This window comes from Papaver somniferum, chromosome 5 (genome assembly GCF_003573695.1).
Source record: "Papaver somniferum cultivar HN1 chromosome 5, ASM357369v1, whole genome shotgun sequence".
NCBI lineage: Eukaryota > Viridiplantae > Streptophyta > Magnoliopsida > Ranunculales > Papaveraceae > Papaver > Papaver somniferum.
In genome coordinates, this window is record NC_039362.1 from 1,527,312 (window position 1) to 1,548,165 (window position 20,854).

The window sequence follows — 20,854 nt, forward strand, 5'->3', positions numbered from 1 at the left end:
CAAATTTTTATTAATTTTTGTTATAAATAATAACTACAATAACAACAACAATAATAATAGTATTTAAAAATAACAATTTAGAATTTAAAATAAAAATGAAAATAAAATATTCAATGATTAAAACTAAAGTGAAATTAAAATATTAAATGATTAAAATTATAATTAAAATTAAAATATGAATAAGAATTATTATTATTATTACTATTTATCTTTATTTAAATAATATTCAAAATAAAAAAATAATTATTATTAATAGCTGTAATTTAAAAAGAGTTATTAAACCATGTCTATATTCGTCATTAGCCGCTTAATAAGCACTTCAACATGATAATTTACCAAACAGAATTTACAGTTTGTTGGTTCCATAACACTTTACGTATTATAGTTTACCAAACGTCTGACTACTTTATTTTTAAAACACATCACAACAATGCACAACACAGCACAACAAAAGAACTTTTGTAAAACTCACAGCAATACCAAACTAGGCTTAAGTCCTGGAACAACTTATTTGATCAATCTACAAATCCATCAAACTCCAATCCTCTCCAAGCTTTCACCTTAATACAACACACAACCATTTACCAAATCCTTCAACAACCCGCATCGACAACTGTAATGTCCTATGTTACCTTTTCCATGTAGGCATTCACTTGTTTAGGCTTACCATCATAGAATTAGAAGCAATAATCACAAGATAAGACCAATAGAGAGTTATAAGTTAAATGATCAAATTAACTTAGAAACCATTAGAAGCAATAATCACAAGGTAAGTTATCCGCGAAAAAAAAGGAAAAAACTTGGGTACTTGAAAGAAAAGAAAAAGAAGACGATATGCAGTTCAATAGATTTTGATGGTCCAAACAATCAATATGTCTGAAAAAGATATATGGAACCTATACTTATATAGACCTAATCCAAGCAAAACCCCATCTCTAGACTTGTTACAATGCATTTTGTAAAAATTATGTTTCGGAATCTTTCGCTTCAATTATCAAAGAAGTTAAATGGAAAACAAAATCAGCAGAAACTGAGGGAGACTCTTCAAATTGGTATCTGTTTACTTCATCTACCTAATCACATTTCTAACACAAATTGGCCCATTAGCTCAGTTGGTTAGAGCGTCGTGCTAATAACGCGAAGGTCGCAGGTTCGAGACCTGCATGGGCCATTTTGATATCTTTTCCATTTTTTTTAGTTTTCTTAACAAAAAGCATGCCTTTATTTTCTTTCAATCTCAAATCTCATCCCCAAATTGGATTTCTATAGGGTTCATTTTCCAACTTTACTCTTTTCAATTTTCCACGGACCAAATAAAACCCCCATTTTCTCAAACCCTAAGAATTTTAAAGGGTTGAAAAGAATTTCCATCAATCATGGAGTATTTCAAGATTCATCCTTAGGGTTTAATTGAAAATATTTGCACAAATTTGAGAAATATCATTTCTCATCTTAATCATCCTTCAGCTGATGTTGGTAAGTTGGGTTTTACTGAGTATTGTTTTCATTTTAATGAGAATCATGATCAGTCATGAACAGCCATTGAAAGAATCACAAGATTTTAGATTTAACTTCACCCTTCCGTTTAAGAAAAGTGGGATTGCTGGTTTGTGTGTAATTCGTCTTGCTATATAGATCACAAAGAAATTGTTTGTATTTGTAACCTAATCACTAGACAGTATGTTGTTGTGCTTCCAGAATTAAGATAGATTATTGTGATTTTCATCATTTTAGTTATTGCTTCTTCGGATTTGGTTATGTTCCTTCCACCGGTGAGTTTAAAGTTGTAATAGTATATACGTTGCACAAGTCCCAGTCTGTACAAGTCCATATATACAATCTAGGCAGTGGCATTGGATTGGGAAACCTTGGAAAGGTTGATCCTGATTTCAGCTCGTGTCATTGGAGACACAGCATTTTTTCGTCAATGGAGCACTTTAGTGGCTGAATGATCAATACTTTCAATTTGGCTGTGGAAATGTTTTGTCCACCACTTCCTTTGTCTGTCAGAGACTGATTGGGATTTTAACACAATAGGAATTCTGGATGGGTTTTTGTTCTTTTCTGTGTTTCTAGATGACAAAGAAGACATGGCTATTGGAAAAGAATAAAGATGATTATGACATGAAAGAGAAACCAGAGGAACATCAATAAATACTCCGGAGTAGAGAGTTTAGGATTGACACAAACGGATTATTGGCCGATACGAAGACTAAGGGTGTTTTAACTTATAATGATAGCGATCTCAGCATTTGTGACACAAAAGCTTTAACCTCAAAAAGCCTTGTGGAGTTTAAGGAACACCTTAGTTTCTTTAAAAGAGTTGGGGGAAGAAGATATGAAGATAATGGAGTCGATTGAAATTAAGGAAATAGAAAGCCTTGTTCAGCCTTCAGTTATTGGAGGATGAGATCCCTGAATACCCACCTATCAACTGGTCAGGTAATCTTTACTGAGTTTCATTTTAAAATTGGATAAACTAGCATTTGTTACATTTGTGTGAACCTAATTTCTGTTGACATCGTCTTAGTGAGCATTATATAAATCTACTGTTATCTTGTCTTTGTATCATCTATCCAACTCTATGGGAGTGCTTTTTACTTTATTGTTTTTGTTAACTCTGCGTTTTCTTAGTGACTTGAACTTCTTTCAATGAGTGAATGTGAGGTTACTTTAGTGACATCTTTTCGTTTATGGAAGTCGAAATAAGCAAATTTGTAGTTTTCTCAGTGAGGGCTTTCTCAGTAGTATGAGGGAACATATTCATCTCTTACTTATTACCATTATCTGGTACATAATCATAGGGATGCAAATTTATAGTTTTTCATATTTTTATCTAGTGTTTGATACTGCATGGTGGAGCGTTCGAGTCAACTAGTGCTTTCCGCTAGCCATGATTGTGACGTTTAATCAGTCGTAAGTTCTCAGGTGAATTTTATTTTGAAAATATTTGAAGAAGCACACGTGGAAAGTCTTTTTAATATTATGAATTAAGTATCCCCATTCTTGCGTAGTCACTGGATTCATGATTCTCAACTTTTCCAACACTTACATCACTAAAGTTTGTCTTCATTCATCTGTACAAGAACTTTAGAATCAACTTGGCTGGATTCGCTGTAATGAGTAAAGGTACCTTGCATACTTCTACTGGGATCTAAGACAATGATTTCGTTTGCAGGTTTTAACAAAGTACCTTACAAACTTCATGCCTCCTTCTACAGTTGTGACTATAAATTCTCCAATGGTTTTAACTTTGATTCAGTGAAACTGTTAGAACTTGGATCGGAAGTTGTTTCATTTTGCATTTTCTATTGCTTCCAAAAGCACTAGCTTAGTTGATCTTATGTAGCAAATTAGCATATATGCAATCGAAAATAGTACATACAATATATAGATAATGACGTATCAATTGTCACTTACTGGTTTTACTTTTACAAGCTGCACTGGATTTTACTCCACGTACGATTTTAGGTGTTTGCATCTCTTTTTTTAGGTGTTTTCGTTGGCAGGATTTTCGGCGGGTGCGGTTCATGTTAAGATAACAGGTAGCATTTGTATGAATCTTAATTTTGTTGACATAGACTTGGTGATTATGTAGACTACTGTTATTCTATGGACTCATTAATCGACCTTCTCATGATGATAACTCTAGTCCCTACATGAGTCGCATAAGCCTGCTAATTGTTTGGTGAATGAACATTTACTACATAAAACTCTAAGCAGACCATCTTCCATTTGCTCGTGCTGATTCATGCTTTAAGAGCTAATATCTTCTGACACTCCTGTACAAATGGTTATTGGGATACATGTGGGTGACCATGTTTCTTGAGCTTTCTACAGTTGCTTGTGAAATTCTTATCTATGGCAGGAGTAACTTTCATTTTGTATGACCCATCGTTCTCTTTATCTTGTAAAGAATGTGTAGATACAGCAAGCTGAGTGAATTATCTATTTGTGTACATCTCATTTACCATCACGTATACTGCAGTTGGCAGTCTCAGTAACTGCGATCTTTTATTGCCAAGGCCCCTTAGATGCTCCTGTATTTGTTGGTTGGGCGATGCAGAGGAAACTGGTCTTGTTGGGGAGGTTTCCAACTCCACTATCAAGCTAAATCAGCTGATGATAGCACCTCAATTGGTTGGATCCTTGAGCATATCACATGAAAAGATTAAGGTACGAGCTATGACCATGAAAAATGCATATATGTTACTATATTGCAGATTTTCTTAACGAACCTCTACTTGCTAGTGAGAATTTCTAGAATAGTTTCCACTATCGATTTAGTCAATCATTCTCTTTTTGCTGGTCAATCTGAGTTAGTAGAGAACTTCCTAATTTAGGACTCACAAAGTTCCTAGCTTGGCATTTGAGGCTATAAATTTTTGCAATGACCAATGCAACGACTAGATCACCCTTTGAATATTTCCTCTATACAGTCAGAACTAATTTCTATTATGAATAAAGGGAAGGTCTGATCGTCTGAGGTGTCTCATGCAACTGACACAAATTGTAACCAGTAAGCTGAACAACTGGGGATATCTTAACATGCATATAATGCATAAATTTGAATATACAGTTGCATATATCTGGACTTGTTCCTGCGAAAGCAACTACCTTGAATCAATCTAACACTATATCGGAAATAAACAGATATAAATGAGGTGGAACATATCAAGTATGAACTAGTTGATAGAAAAAATTGCTGATTTCTGAAATTTGTTTAACATGACTTTGCAAGTCATAGAGAGTTTGTATGCACACTGCTTCTCAAGTTTAAGGTTTCCAAGTTACTTATAACTTAAGAGCTCTATCCCCAACTAATTGTTCAGCATATTTCTATGCAGTTGGATGCCACGATGAGAGCTTGGCAGTGGAGATTGTTGGTCCTTTACTCGCTACATCTAAGGAAGAGAAGTTGCAGAAAGGAACAATGTAGTCCGCTGCTATTCAAAAGGGTCAACTTAAAGCCAATGTCTGCTATCAACCTCAATATTCAGCTAATGTTGAGGTACCTAACTTCATTCTACTAGCTGTCTTAATTTTTTTGAGTAGTTTCGGTAATGCTGTTCACTTGTTTCTCGCGCTGTACTGTTGTAGGTGAAACATTTACCGCTTGATGTGCTGGAGCTGGCTTCACTAAGAGGAACAATACAAAAGGTGAGAAATAGTTTGTTGTATCTGTAGTTCGTACTAATTTTTTTTTTCTATAAGGCACCCTTGTTATTCTCGTCTAGCCTGTAGCTTATTTGTTTGAATTCTCAAGAGTTTGCATTCTTATTTTTGTTTTATCCGCCCGTACAAGGTCGACTGAGCGTAGTGAATCATGTACTTGCTGTCTTAGTCTCACATAGGGCCTGGACAGGTTAACAGCCTAAACTTGGTCATTATTACTTAAACTTGTTCTGTCATATGGTCATTGGTCAAACAGAAGTCTTACTTTATTTTCTACTCAACACATACTTGCATATCCTCTAGAGAGAAAAAGCTGAATGACCTTTGATGCTGAAATGATTCAAGCAATCGTTGTTGTCATAAAGGCCACTTACGAAAGACTTTCTCAGTTTGAGGGTGGATTGCGAATTTAATATACACAGCATATTATACTGCATTTATAAGTATTCTTCCTCCCAATTTGTATGCGTACTGCTGCATATTCGCTAGGGTTAAGGCACCAGAAATAATGTGTTGCATGCTTCTAGTTAACAATTGCTGATGCATATTAAAGTAAAAAAAGGTGTGATATCCATTCTATGTGCTTGATCACGTCAGGTTGGTAGGTTTTCTCATGCCAAGGAGCCAATGAAGTGTAACTTTTTCCAGGGATTCAAATGTTAATCATGCAAGATGGTGTGAAAAAAAAAAAGCTGTGCATAATAGAAGTGGAGGATGATCTCTGTGTTCAAAGAATTAGTTTGTTTGTATCTAAAAGATGTGCACTCTCAACATATAAGAAATACTAAAAAAGAACATTTGTTAATAAAGAGTCTTTGCATTTTTATTTGAGAGCCTATATACCTAGTTTACCAGAACCCTCTTATCAAAGGTGATGTCCAACACATTATGAAGGCTACAACAGTTCAATCCCTATACCTTCGAATATTTGGTGTCTGCAGGCTTATGTGTCATTATTGTCATCACTAGTCTTTCAAACATGAGATCATTATTATGACGATATTAACACTGCTCACTTTCAGGCCGAAATCCAGCTTAATTTTCAGAAAAGGAGGGGTCATGGAATGTTATCTGTGCTTCGCGCAAATTTTGTGGTTTACATGGTGAAGCCCTTGATGTGGATGCTAGGTGGAGTGGAGATGTTGTGAGTAGCTTTATTCTAACCAAAACTGTTCTAAGTCTATTTTGCTGTTAGCAGTTCCAGTAATTTGGATAAAAATCCCGAGCATCACCTTAGCTTTTAGTGTTTTACTGTTTTTCTTGCAAGGTTGGACTGTTGGAATTTTAGACTTGTGTTCGACAGAATTGCCATCTTTAATGTTCAACGGATGTTAGGAACACGTTTCCAATATTTGTGTTTGAAAGAATTACCATCTCAAATCTTTGGACTACCACTTTTTGTGGATGAGAGGAAGTTTTGTGAATTACTAGAAAAAATGAACAAAGTTGTCTATCGCCATACATACTTTGGCAAGCTTATTACAGGACCTATAAACAAAAGAACATTTATAGGAATGGAACTTAAATAACAGACTTTTGATTCCGTAAATGTGTCCTCCATTTTTCAACGTGTATTGAATTGTATCTTACTGAGAACTTAGTTATTGTTATATTTTAGATTGGTGATCCACTGCATGTTTTGTTTCCATTTGTATGAGGTCAAAAAGAAATCATACTACTATTAGAGTACTACAATTTTAACATGTACAGTAGCTTTTAAGAAAAATTGTCTGCTGCTCAGATTGCCATTGAAAAGACTGTTTTGGAACAAGCCAATAGTCGATATGAGCTCCAAGGAGAATATGTATTGCCAGGACGGGATCGTCACAATACTGGAAAGAAGAAGAGTGGCCTGTGGGGAAGGGCTATGGCAGGGCATCTGGGTAGTGTAATATCTTCAATTGTGAGGTGGCGGATGAGACTAGAAATTCCTGGAGTGAGATGCTTCCACTTGCACGACTTCTTTCTCGAAGTAAAGACCCTGCTGTTCTCTCGATCAAAGGTAGTAATTGGCTTACTTTTGAATGTGCAGACATTATCTTGTCGAGTAATTGTAGTTTTCCTACTTGTGCATTGTGCTATATACACAAATTGGACAATGAGATTTGGACGTCATTGGCACTTCTTGGCTATTTAGAAGGAAGTATTAACTAGTTTTGTATAGTTAGCATTCTTTGGGACTTCTTCAATGCATCCTTTTCTCATCCCCCAGTGAAGCATATTCTGCTACTGGTGTATCCTTTAAGGAACCGTTCCCATAGTGATTTTACACAAAGATTGAAGTCTCCTATTTCTGGTTCAGTTACAAAACGATGTAATATTTTATAATATTCGGTTTCTTAGTTTCTCATCTCTCTGTTTTGTTTTATATCTAGCTTTTGGACTTGTGAACAACCTTCAGTAGTGTTGTTTGCTGTCAGTGGTGCGATCAAAACCAAAGATCAAAGATCAAAAAAAAGACCAAAGTTTGGGTTTAGTCCGTGTTGTGACGCAATGGTACATGATTAAAATTTCGTCAGGCGGACTTTAAAAGTCCGCCCCATTTTTTGTAAATTTCATCAGGCGGACTTTAAAAGTCCGCCCCATTAAAATTTCATCAGGCGGACTTTTCCATTCTTTGTAACTCCTCATTTTTTTTTTTATTTAATTTGAATTTTCATCGGGCGTAATTTAAATCTCCGCCCGTTAACAAGCGTACTTTAAATTTACGCCCAACAACAAGCGTACTTTAAATTTACGCCCGACTATATTAGAATTTGGGATTTGGTCGCGACCATATTTGGTCTGGAATTTGATCTTTGGTTGGGATTTGATCTTTACTCCGTCCCACTGTGTTACGATCTCATCCCAAATTTTTGGTTATACTCGCCCACTGTGGATGCTCTTATGAATTTTGCTCTGTTGAAATGAATAACAGTATTGGATTGGTGTATAGCCCTAGCATAAGGGGTACTCTTAAGCTAACTTACCACATACCCAAACATTTACTTTTTTCTTTACCCCATACTGCATATCCATCCTTTCTTGGGGTTGTCTTAATAACTTTTGGTGTATAATCTCTCTATTTTGGGCTTCTGTTGTGGCTACTTCTCTTTCTCTTTCGTCCTGATTCTTTTTGTTGTTAAATCAACCGTAGGACTTCTTCATTGGCGATTTGCAATGAATTCTTGACACTGACAAGGGGAAAATAATTTATCAACTATGAAATGTGATGTTTATACAGTAATGATGTCATCTAGTCAGCCAATTTATTGGTCAGTAATGATGTCATCCAGTCAGCCAATTTATTGGTAGACGATTTGGTTCGGCGCTAGGCGTTGTTTGGTTCAGCAACCTGCTGTTAGATTAACGATACCATAAAATTTAGGAAGTTGTCCTAATTGATGTGGATGATCAATCTAGCAACTAGATATCATTCATTGAAATTATCCTAATCCCGTGAGGGATCGGGTCGTTAAAAAGAAACACTTCTGGGATAGGTGTGTGGTGAAGTGGGTTCCTTCCGTATGAGTCATGGGATCGACCTCGGGATTTGCTCCCGATACACCAAGAATTATCAGTGCTGTTTACCCTCCAGTGGGGCTCACATGCAAAATTATTTTCCGCTTGTCAGTATCAGAAATTCATTGTTGTCAGGCAGTTTGAAATGCTCACAAATTGTTTGGTTTGGCGACAACTTCCCTTGATGGGTGGGTATGTTTACACGTGTAATTTGGATGGTAAGGATTTCATGTATTAATTATACTACATCTGACTAGGTATTAAATGTGTAATAAATATCACCACAGGTGTGTATTTGTTGCGGACATTTACTTTAAAATTCAGCCTTCGTATGACTTTTTGATACAAAAGTTTTTTAAGCATTGTATAATTCATCGTTTGTATCACTTTTTGAGCATTGACGTTTCAATCTCGTTGATAATTGGAATGCAATCAAATGTTAGGAGAAAGAAGTATCCAGAAGTAGTGTTAACTTTTTTCCACATTCTTTTCTTGATTTACAACACTTTTTTGTCCAATCTAACAGTTCAATCTAACTCATAGGGGTTACTCCTTATACACGGGAGAAGCCCTGGTGTGTGTATGCGGACAACCTTCCACTAATGTCAGATGTCGTTTTTTTTACCATGTCATTAATAACTTGATTATTTTTAGATAATAGTAGATAGAAACAACGCTCGCAAGAAGTCCTATTGAAACCAAGAAATATAGGCCTCCCTGCCATCCGCACCAGAATAGAATAATCACCTGCTTTCGGAAGAAATCGAAGCAATTCTTGGGAATTCCACATGTAACTTACTAAATAAGGGGAGGTAAAGAAAAAAGCTTTTTTCTTTTTCACCGAAAGATTTATTATGAAATGATTTGACAACCAAGTGATGTAGAGGCACCAGCTAACCGATCACTTGAACCAACGCGAGAAAATATAACATAACCACGGTTACCAGATGTAGCATAAACAGGGCCTTCAGAAAGGAGCGATAACTAATAAAAGTTTCTAACTAGTTCACGTTCACTAGCTCTTGCTCAATCACCTAGCTTAAATCTAAAACCTCTTGATTCAAGGCTACTTCCACTTGTGATAACGAATCCCGTACATACTAAATGCTCAGGATCTCATGACCCATTTTCTCATCGACCGAAGAGTACGAAAAAAAATCAGATTTCTTTTTCGACCGTGCATATCCGCTTGGTGCGTGAGATTGACGCATTCAGTTTTCTCGATGTCAGTACAACGGAAACTCTATGATCAAGGAATCCATGAAGCACTACTCAAACAACACCCCCTATAATTCTATGTGATGGGGCCCGGTTTATAAGTCACGGGATTTTCCCCGGTATCCAGCCCCAATCAGTGTAGCATTATCCGCTCAACCTAGCCTTTTGCACTTCCCATGCCTAATAAAGTTCATCAACCTAAGCCGATTTTCCACTTTCCAAACTCTTGGTATTTGCTTAAAATGTCTGGACATTTTTTCACCACAAGTAAACCTCACTCCTTTTACCGGATTTTCCATGGATCCTCGTCACTTAATGCTCCAAGTTTATCTATTTTATATACCATTTTTTTTAAGGATAATTGGTGTTTGGTACTCGGATTTAAACGAACATTAGTATTTGGTCTAACATTTGTCCAACGCTAAGAATTGGTACCTGGATCGGACGTTGACTAGTCTTATCTTTCGTTAAGTAATAATTAAAAATTTATACTAAAATAATTATTAAATAAATTTACTTATTATATCCTTCGGTTTTCTTCATATTTACAAAATCCTAGGAGTTAGGAGTAAATAACGAAAAGAGCTCATCTTTTTCTAAGAGTATTCGGTGTTTTCATCAGTCTTTTGGTAAAAAAGAAGAAGTGAGATATCTCTTGTGGATAAGGCTGTATCGAGTGCGAAGAGTGATACAATTTTTTCAACATATGGAGAAAGACATCCGGATCAACTACTTGTTCACCAGGATTGTAAAACTTTTAGCTGTTGAGCTCTATTGCACTCACACGGCTGCCTGCATCTTTTACTATCTGGCGACAACTCTGCCAGCTGAGAAGGAAGGATATACTTGGATAGGAAGTCTGAAATTGGGTGACTACAGTTATTCGAATTTTAGAGAAATTGATCTTGGGAAACGATATATCGTTTCACTGTATTTTGCCATTGTCACCATGGCAACTGTTGGTAATTGTTTCCTTCCTTTCTCTCTTTACTCATTTCAAAGCATTTCAAAATTCACTACAAATCGATACTACTATTACTTCTCCTAGTATTATAAACGCTTTGGTCAGCAAAGAATACTATTCAAGAAGGTTCAGGATTTACATCTTACTTAAACACTAAAAAGTAAGGGGAAAACTTTTAGATTATTCCATTTATATTCTTTTCGATGGGCTACAAATATAGGATCTCTAATTAGCAGTGGACGTAGGTTCCAACCAGAGTAGGTATGAGTTTGATCTTGCAACTCTATTTGCAATACAAAGTAACTCTGCAGTGTACTATGCATGCTGAAGTCACGAAGGCAGACTTTGGTTATGCTCATTGCCCAAGATCTGGAGTTCTACGACTCACTTTGTTAGACATCTTTTCTAGTTCTGACTTTTAGTTTTGATTGTTGAACTTTAGGGTAATCAAATAATCTGACTCATCTCAGTTGATTTTTATGTTTTGCAATCCCTATTTTAGATTAATGTATATAGAACACTACCTTGAGTTGCCCATTCGAATAGGAAATTGTGTCTTCTTTAAAAGAACAAGACTTTTAAGTACTAGACCACAATCAAGCTTTTTCTCATTACATGTGAACAATTGTTAATGTTAGAAGTTAGGGCTCAGCTGGGGGGCACTTCTCTTCATTATTTATTTGGCATAGTAAAGACTATAATAAATAAAAGATTATTGCAGATAATCCCAGTTGTGCCCCTAAAAGCTGAGAGGTAGGGGATTTATTGAAGATTATGTGCAAAAACAATATACCTCAAAATGGGCTTCATCAAGAAACTGTTTGTTGGGTTTAGTTGTTTCATCATATTCACCATCAGTATGTCAGAGAAAGAAAATAACACTAATGAGGCACCTCTCCCTTGTTTTTGTATGCTGAAAAACCGTATATTGTAAAGAAGAACATATTACTATTCAAGCATTTCTTTCTTCTTTTTTTCAGTTAGTTGTATTGCGATCCACTAATTAATATTTTCAGTCATGTCTGATAAATAATGTTTTCTGCAACAGGATATGGAGATATACATGCAGTCAATGTCAGGGAGATGATATTCGTAATGATTTACGTATCATTCGATATGATTCTTGGAGCTTACTTGATCGGTAACATGACAGCTCTAATTGTAAAAGGATCAAAGACAGAAAGATTTAGGGATAAAATGGCGGACATAATGAAGTACATGAATAGAAACGAACTAGGAAAGGAAATATGTGATCAAATCAAAGGTCACTTGCGGTTACAGTATGAAAGCAGCTACACAGAGGCTGTTGTTCTCCAGGATATTCCAGTTTCTATCCGGGCTAAGGTATTATTTGGAAGTCTACTATACATAGCACACAAAATTTATCAAGTGGCGCTTGACATTATTAACCTCTCTAGCCCACTACTTTTCTATTGGTTGATATTAATACCGCTGCTGAGTTGAAGGCTTTCTTTACCTAATATGTCTGTGTGATAATATTTATTTTCTATTGCTTAATCATATTGTCTTTGTTCCTTTATGTTGCAGATTTCACAAACTTTATACAGGGATTTTATTGAAAATGTTCCTCTTTTTAAAGGATGCTCTCAAGAGTTAAAGAATCAGATTGTAAGTATTCTAACTCACTGACTCACCTCACATAGAGAAAGAGAGGTTAAAACAAGGGAAGTTAAAGATAATATCGGTGTTAGATGGATGACCGACAGCTCAGTTATTTACAGAAAGGATGTTTGCACTGGAAATATAACACTAGATGGTATTACCACAAGGAATAATCTGATGTTAACTAATGGAGCTTGTATTTGCACATTCTTCCTTTCTTTCAGGTAATTGGACTCCATGAGGAGTTTTTTCTTCCAGGAGAAGTGATTATGGAGCAGGGCAACATTGTTGATCAAATTTATTTTGTTTGTCATGGTGTGCTGGTATGCATAAATTATCCTTTCTTTCTTGACATCTTTTCCTCTCGTCTGTGTATTGCATCTATTGCAGAAATTAGCTGACCTCATAATCCATTTGAACATTAGCTGAATATCTAGATATATAGAATCTACAAATGCCTAGTCATTTCGGGTTCACAAAATCTTTCTTTTCTTCTGAGTTTGTTTTGGTTTCTTTCCATAATTCCAAATAATTTCTCGAAATACTTTAGTTCCTTCACTTCATTAGTTATTACACCTTATTATTATTATTATTATTATTATTATTATTATTATTATTATTGCTAATATAGGTGTTTCTGTTTACAGCAAGAGATAGGTGTGGGGGAAGAGGGATCGGAAGTAAAAGTCTCACTTCTTGAACCTAATAGTTCATTTGGGGAACTTTCCATCCTTTGCAATATGCCTCAGCCTTATACCATTCGAGTTTGTGAATAATGTAGGCTCCTTCGACTTGATAAGGAATCTTTTATAAATATCCTGGAGATTTTTTCTTCTGATGAGAAAATTATCTTGACCAACCTTTTGAAGGTAAGCAAACAGGGGATTGACGGGTTGTTAGTGTGTTTCAAAGTTCTGTTTTATCAATTGACGTTTGACATCATATGAATTTGCCTGGTCCTCATCTTTTATATGGTCCAGAGTATGACAAAGTTGAATGCTTCTTTCACCTCTTATGTCCATGCAGTGCTATTTATCTTCTATTGCTTAACTATGTTATACTGAATTCCTTTTTGTTGAGATTTCACAAACTTTATATAGCCCACATGTTGAAATGCTTCTCTTCTAAAAAAAAAAGAGTCGATAATGTAATATGTAAAACCAAAATCATCTATACCATAATAGAATGGGTCAACAATTAAAGAGGTATCTTGATCTGCATGACAAGTTTCCTGAGTTGACTTTCAGAACTGGGGTTGTCATCGTACCTTATTGAATAGTGAAGTGTTTGAACTTACCTATTCAAAAAATGACTTGGATTATCTTTATCTTCTTGCTAGTGGGTCTTTGAAATGAAACAATCTGTTTGGGACAGTTATAATCTTTTTAGGAGGCAATTGCCTTTGATCAGAAAATTCTGTAGAACTGTCAATGTGTAAGCTTCTTTTCATGAGCTGCACAATGCTCACCAGTTTTCTTTGATTAAAATAATTTGGGTGTAGTTCTCCATTGTTTTTAATTTACTTAGTAGGAGTAAAATTTTAATCAGTCCTGGTACTACAGTAAGAAATTTTTGATCAACCTTTTGCGTTCAGTTTCATTTTTTTCTGTATCAGACAATTAACTGTGACAAACTGACAGGAGAAAAGGTCTAATAAAGACTTCCACGGAATGGAGCAATTGGAATCGGACATCATGTTTCATATTGGAAAGTAAGAAGGTGAGCTGGCTTTGAAGGTTAACAGTGCAGCGTATCATGGAGATTTGTATCACCTGAAGCGTTTGATTCGAGCTGGAGCTGATCCCAGCAAAACAGATTATGATGGAAGGACGCCTTTGGTATGAAACTCAATAATGAATTATTACCTGCTGTGTCCCGTTCAATTTATTTTACTATCTTGCTTTTTGTATATCGTCGCCCTAAGATAGCCGAACTGAACACTGCAATTACATTGTGGGATAAGATTACACTTGTAGATAACAAGATAAATGAAATCAGTCCCTCTGAAATTTTGGTTTTTGAATCTAGTGAATACCCATCCTTATATTACCTTATTAATTGCTTCCATTGACTTAGTGGGTCGGTCTGATGTTTGTTTATTAGTTCTAGTTTAGTTGTGTAGAATTTATTCCTGTTTGGCTGTCTTTTTAACATCTGGGTTATCAAGCTAGCATGCCTTAAATTTGCTAGTAATTAATAGTGTTGTTTCGGGATCTTTATTTTTGGTTCACTGGGAATATCTGTGGAATGCCTCTCATAATTCTATTTAGTATGCAATATCATCTCTTACTCTTCTTACATTTTAGTTGAACACGTCTGCTAGCTTTCTTAATGTATAAGTTTCAATTTCTGTCTAGAACCCTCGGTAGTATGATCATTGATCTTTTACCCAAAAATTTATTAGTTTTTGGTGCACCAGACCATGATATTTCAGTATTATTCAATATTGATTCCTTGAAAAGTGTAAATTGAAAATTGTTTTTGCATTATCCGTTACTTTCAACAGCATATCGCAGCGTCAGAAGGATTTGAACACATTACGTCTTTTCTTATTCAAGAAGGTGTTAGTGTAAACATTGCAGGTAAGTGGTTAGATGGGTTATTGCACTCACGCTCCGAATATTTTAATTTCCTGGAAGATAAGCTTATTTCTTAGTAACACTTGTAAGCTAAAGTTGATTAGATAACTTTGGAAATACACCTTTATTCGAAGCCGTCAAGAGGGGAAATGATCGGGTAGCTTCATTACTTGTCAAGGAAGGAGCATTACTAAATATTGTTGATGGCGGTAGTTGTCTCTGTCAGGCTGTTGCAAGGGGGGATTCAGATTTCATCAAAAGGTTGTTGTCCAACGGATTAGATCCGAATTCATGTTTCTGTTTCACAAGGATTATATATGATTGCAAAAGTGCTAATAGAAGGTGGGGCTAGTGTGTTAACTCGCGACAGGTATGCCCTGTAAATCCATTCGGTAGATATAATGATCACTGTTACTTGTCTTTCTTTCTTTCATGTTTTATTCTATCCCCCTTAGACTTCTTATAGTGCAAAATTATCCATCAAAAAACTGTCATAACCGCAGATCCTTCAGGCCAAATCCAGTATTATGTCTTAACCTTGATTGCTATCTTCTTTTTTCGTTGTATACCAGTCTTATCCAGTATTATATCTTCTGTTTGGATGCACGACCCCTCTCATTTGTCGTTCCTATCTATTTTCCAAGCTTAAGTATCTTGTGGATGTACAGCTATACAATCTTATGAAAAAAGACAATCTATCCTCCAACCATTTCATTTTGCCTCCCAGCCAGCAACTTTGTATCTAATGCTCGAATTTATCAACTATTTTTTAAACTGCAGATGGGGAAATACTCCAGTCAATGAAGGCTGCACTAGTGGAAACCAGAAATTGGTTAAGCTATTGGAAGAGGCAGAGTTAGCTGAGCTGTCGAAGGCCAGTGCCAGTGATAGTACATCAGAAATAGAAGGTACCCTACTCGCGTACAAAAATAATTTCATCTTCTTTCAGGTCCTTAAAATGATGGTAGTGTTAAAAAGGAAAGTTCAACCATTGAAACCTAACTGTATAACGGCTGAGCTGATTATCTCGACTAATGGTTAAATACCCAAGTTATAGAATATGTTGGTCCCGTGTGAGAATAAATGGAGTTTACAGAGCTCTTCCTAATTAGAATCAAACATGGATCATCTGCAATTGGCCTTTTAGCAAGATTCTCCCAACTCTGATCTAACCTAGCCAAGTGCTGAGGAATTGTTGAAATTTGAAAGTCCAACATAGTCAAATAACTGTAATACAAGGACCTGTGATCTATGATGTTCTTTTGTGTACTGTATATCCCCATATCTTAAACGTAGTTCCTTGCTTATTCTCGTGTTTCAGTTGCAAATAAAGTGAAACCAAGGAAATGCACGGTATTCCCTTTCCACCCTTGGGACCCGAAGGAGAAACGAAAAGAAGGAGTTGTCTTGTGGATCCCAACAAGCGTGGACGAGCTCATCCGAATGGCACCTTCAGTTCTCTGATGGTTCATGCACATTGTCAGAGGATGGTGGTAAGATCCTTGATATTGAAACAATTCATGATGGCCAAAAGCTTCATCTGGTTGATTGATATATAGTACACGATCAATGTAAGAAACAAGTACAGTTTTAGGTACTTAACCTGGACGTGCAGCCACACCCTCCACCAAGTACAGTCTACTCAGTAGAGTATGTTGATTTTAGATTTGTAGTTTTGTCCTGTTAGGACCCTTCGGGTTTCTATACTGACCCCGGGTTCATTATATGTATGAATTGATAAAATCAAATATTTCATGTCTTATCTTTACTTGTTAAAACTATTTGTAAGATTGATCTTAGTTAAATTGGTATCAGAACCTGGGAAATACGATTGAAGCTAGTAGTAGAACAGTTCTGCTAATTGGCCGAATATGAATGCGCTTAATTTTCCAGACATGGTTTTGTGTATTAGTTGTTACGTTATTAGAAGCAAGTAGAGGCACGGATCGCCATTGCAGTAAATAGTAAGATTGAAGGGCTTTTTCTTTGCATGAAATGTGCAGATATGATCCCTTAGTTATACATTCAGTTTCAAGATGTTCTTAACCTTCCCACGACTAGTTTCTATTCCTATTTCCTAGTTTTTTCCTTTTGTTATAATTAAAATCAAAATTTGTATTGAATTAATTAGTAATCTATTTCAATAAACACAATTGGTATAATTAGATATATAATTGTTATTGTGTTTTTCCACCAGCTGTTTCTATCCCATTTTGCTTCACAAGAAGTTGTTCCTAAAACAAATTTTGACAGCATCAATACTACTATGGCGAAAATGCAGCAACAACAGCACCATTTTAACGCGGCAATGCTATTGAAACAGTGGCAAATCTTCACAGTATCTGATATGGTTAAATGTGGCATGTTACGCATGTATGACCAAATAAGGTCTATCGTTATCCAAAATGATTAATGCACCGTAGGAAAATCCCATAACAAATCCCGTATAAGAAGGGGTGGATCCATTTTTATGAATCATGTAATTCCTAATTCTAATGCTAAAATCGCTCCCTATTTAAACATTGATTTTCCTTAAAGAGAATCTTGACGACAATTATCACGGTCAACATAGAATTTTTAGGAAATTAATCACAAAACATTGTCATGTAAGGACCAAATGACCCGTTTTAACCCATTTTACTATTCAATTATAGAGTGGTTGAAGAACGATGATTTGACCCTTTTATATTAAATAATTATGGCGCAAAAACCACGGCCAACGTTACATGGACATGTGTCACAAGCACCGTGAAACACTGTATAAATACCTACACTGTTAATACAGGGTATCCAGGCCCAGGCCCAATGTATTATTGATTCTAGTTGTTGAGGCTCATAAAAAAGGTGGCATACAGAATATACCATATCTTTTCTGGTTTGTTTTGGCATGTGTTTAATTGATTCTGTGTAATATATTTCTCATTTATGTCAGATAATCCCTGAAAGTGGACTTACATCACACATTAATACAGGGTATTCGGAACCAATATATTCTTGTTTCTACTGAGGCCTATAAAAAGGTGGTATAACTCATATACAGAATACACATAAAATCTTTTCTTAGTTTGTTTTCATATACAGAGAGGTTTTGCAGTTTGTGGTGGTGAAGAGACTGAATAGTTAAAGATAAACAGTAGCTTCTACAAGTAACTGAGGAGGATGAAGACTTCACCCATTTTTGTGCTAGCATTTCTGGTATCTGCTCTCCTTGTTGCAGTAATCTCACAAAATCCAGGTAACATGCATGATCAGGATCGAATGTTCTCTTTGCTAATTTGTTTTTCATGTTTTTAGACACTAATCAAAGTCCTAATCATCTTTATATTTCTATGTTTTGGGGTTTGCTTGATAATAGCTGAGGCAGCTGATGAATGGTGTGTTGCTGATCGTCAAGCCTCTAAAGAAAAACTTGAAGCCGCACTAAACTGGGCGTGCGCGAAAAGGAATGATATTTGTCTCAATGTACAACAAAACCAACCTTGTTATCTCCCCAACACATTAGAAGATCATGCTTCTTATGCTTTCAATGGTTACTATCAAAAATTCAAGAGTCAAGGTGCCGTTTGCGATTTTGGGGGTATTGCCAAAATTACTAACGTTGACCCAAGTAAGATCTTTAATTTCTTTTGCAAAAATTGTTGATTTCAAAACTTTATGGCAAGACCCACTGTTTAGGAATAATAGTCGGAACCAATGAATTGGTATGCCAAGAGACGACAAGGATGAAGTTAATAGCTTTCAAATCTAGATAGTGTCTCCTTATGCAAATGTGATAGCGTCTCCCTATGCAAATGCAAATTCATATACACAGATAGTCACTCAACGAGTCAATGTTCACTATGAAAACAAGAACAAGTGCATTTGCTTCGAAAGTTGGAGATATTTAGAATTTGAATAATCCATGGTTTTAGGTTTGGTTTTAATAGTAAAACCTTCCCTTTTGATGAAACACAAAGAAGAAAAAAAGGAAAAAAAAAAGGTTGCTAATAGAGGTATTAGTTCGCTTAGGGCATACCAAAATCTATATAAGAAAAAACATCACATGCATATATTTAGATATGCCCTAAACAAAACGATGCTAAATGTATTGTTCGTTTCATGGTTATATAGCCCTTACAGTTATCATTTCTAGTGCTAACTCTTTTTTTCTTCTTAATCTTGGATTAAAGGTTATGGTTCATGCAAGTATGATATTGGAATGGCGTAATTTTGATACTAAAGACCCGATTGTCTTGAATCAGCTCAAAAGAGATCTATTTCGATAGAAAAGAACAACGGTCAAGACAATTTGGTCTTCAAAATTTAGTCAAATTCATTCGTCTAGAGATTCAAAAAAAAGTTCTAATCGTTTTAGTAAGTTTCATTTCATTAATTATAATTTCTACATTAAGAATATGTTTGGGTCGTCGTTTGTAGTAGAGGCATTTATTTTAAATGTACTTTCAGTATTACGATAATCTCAAATTTACCAGAAATAATAAATATGGAGTTTATGTTGATTTTGGGTATTTTCATCATTTATTATCATATGCATCATTTTTCTTGAAATAATTTAATGTCCGGACAATCTATCTCTTTTCTTCAATTTGGTTATATCAATCTGCAACAGAGATATTTTCCTAATTAAAGTGACAGAATCTATTACCTTCGATCTGATTTTCTATTTTTTTATATTATCCATCGCGACCTAATCATACAATTTTTTGTACTATATTCTCTTTAATTTAAGGTTTGGAAAATGAGTCACGACTCAGGTTATATGATATTTTAAGTTACAACGCTTAATTAAAAAATAAAAAGAATTATGATTTGAAGTTTCGATCAAATGGTTATAAGTGCACGAAAACACAATTAAAATATTTTTTTATATTTTGTAATTTTATTCTTTTAATTTTAGGATTTTAATTTTTTTCTTATAATAGTATAAAAGTATTACATTAACTAGTTGGAAACCTAACAAGCTAAGATCCAACAACGTACTACTACATTAATTGAACAGGTTGACATGCTAATCTACCAGCGAGTCTCATGGGTAACATAGTCAAGAGAATCGAAGCGGATGTGTGGTGAAATTGTGTCACAAGGGGAACAAGCTAACTCTAACTTCCATGTTAATTCCTTCAATATTACGTCGTTCGGAGCTCGAACCTGGGACCTTCTGGGACGCATGAAACTTTGGGAATTATAATGGGCCTAGTAACACAATTATTTCTTACTTATCAGTTATATAGATATATGTACCATTGAGCCTCACTGACATGCTGGATGCGCGTGATCGTATTAATTATCGTCTTCAAACCTTGCTTTAAAAAAGATTGCTCAATTCTTTCAAGATAAGAATTGGAAAAATGTTACATTTTTACTTAGTAAAATGGTATTCCCTCCGTTTCAAAAAAAACTGACCCCTCAAAATATTAAGAAGACCGTAATATTTTGCTTGTATACACTTAATTATTTACCTATTGTATTTTAATAAAAATGAAAGTGTTAAAAAACTGTTTAAAATTGATAGAAGAATTGTAAATAGGAAATGGTAGGGCTCTCAACGACACTTAACGTAACGAACATTGGCTCTACCGCTTCCGTTGCCATTTAAATTAGCGGATATCCGATATCCGTTAACTTACGACGGAAATATGACATTTAGTTCCATTACCGTTACGTTGGGCTTACCGAATATCCTATATTTTTCCGATACCATCTGGTATGTCACAGAACAAACACAGAAGAAGTTACAAACACAGAAAAATTACAGAAAACAACTTCCAAATCCAAGAAACAAGTTCTAAATCCA

The 20,854-nt window shown here is 35.3% G+C and overlaps 2 protein-coding genes, 1 non-coding gene and 1 pseudogene across 23 annotated transcripts; all 4 read left to right on the forward strand.

Annotated features, from left to right (window-relative positions):
- Positions 1-1,097: 1,097 nt before the first annotated feature.
- TRNAI-AAU lies at positions 1,098-1,171 on the forward strand. The gene has a single exon. It is a non-coding gene; the product is annotated as a tRNA-Ile (tRNA).
- A 58-nt stretch (positions 1,172-1,229) lies between these two features.
- On the forward strand, positions 1,230-7,525 carry LOC113280858. Of its 21 annotated transcripts, XR_003325823.1 has the most exons (9): positions 1,230-2,442; positions 2,841-2,928; positions 3,179-3,189; positions 3,494-3,545; positions 3,989-4,176; positions 4,848-5,011; positions 5,101-5,160; positions 6,198-6,319; positions 6,917-7,525. XR_003325823.1 is itself a non-coding variant. In XM_026529430.1 (7 exons), the coding sequence occupies exons 1-5, from the start codon at positions 2,407-2,409 to the stop codon at positions 5,102-5,104; spliced, it is 444 nt and encodes a 147-aa protein (XP_026385215.1). In that variant the 5' UTR covers positions 1,230-2,406; the 3' UTR covers positions 5,105-5,160; positions 6,198-6,319; positions 6,917-7,525. The 21 variants fall into 21 exon arrangements, 4 of the variants coding, with proteins under 4 accessions (XP_026385215.1, XP_026385218.1, XP_026385216.1 ...); XR_003325815.1 differs by lacking the exon at positions 3,179-3,189 and having other exon boundaries at positions 2,841-3,129; XR_003325825.1 differs by lacking the exon at positions 3,179-3,189 and having other exon boundaries at positions 2,841-3,129; positions 4,067-4,176.
- A 3,018-nt stretch (positions 7,526-10,543) lies between these two features.
- Positions 10,544-16,935, forward strand: LOC113280860 (annotated as a pseudogene).
- A 1,183-nt stretch (positions 16,936-18,118) lies between these two features.
- On the forward strand, positions 18,119-19,559 carry LOC113277204 (glucan endo-1,3-beta-glucosidase 4-like). The gene is made up of 3 exons (XM_026526357.1): positions 18,119-18,295; positions 18,416-18,667; positions 19,230-19,559. The coding sequence occupies exons 1-3, from the start codon at positions 18,220-18,222 to the stop codon at positions 19,265-19,267; spliced, it is 366 nt and encodes a 121-aa protein (XP_026382142.1). The 5' UTR covers positions 18,119-18,219; the 3' UTR covers positions 19,268-19,559.
- Positions 19,560-20,854: the final 1,295 nt, after the last annotated feature.

Excerpts from the sequence above, each read along its gene's own strand:
- LOC113280858 (XM_026529430.1), top strand. The coding sequence starts at position 2,407 with ATGAGATCCCTGAATACCCACCTATCAACTGGTCAG. Across the intron at positions 2,443-3,493 it reads CCCACCTATCAACTGGTCAG|GTGTTTTCGTTGGCAGGATT; the intron begins GTAATCTTTACT and ends CTCTTTTTTTAG. Across the intron at positions 4,177-4,847 it reads TATCACATGAAAAGATTAAG|TTGGATGCCACGATGAGAGC; the intron begins GTACGAGCTATG and ends ATTTCTATGCAG.
- LOC113277204 (XM_026526357.1), top strand. The coding sequence starts at position 18,220 with ATGAAGACTTCACCCATTTTTGTGCTAGCATTTCTGGTATCTGCTCTC. Across the intron at positions 18,296-18,415 it reads AGTAATCTCACAAAATCCAG|CTGAGGCAGCTGATGAATGG; the intron begins GTAACATGCATG and ends GCTTGATAATAG. Across the intron at positions 18,668-19,229 it reads AATTACTAACGTTGACCCAA|GTTATGGTTCATGCAAGTAT; the intron begins GTAAGATCTTTA and ends CTTGGATTAAAG.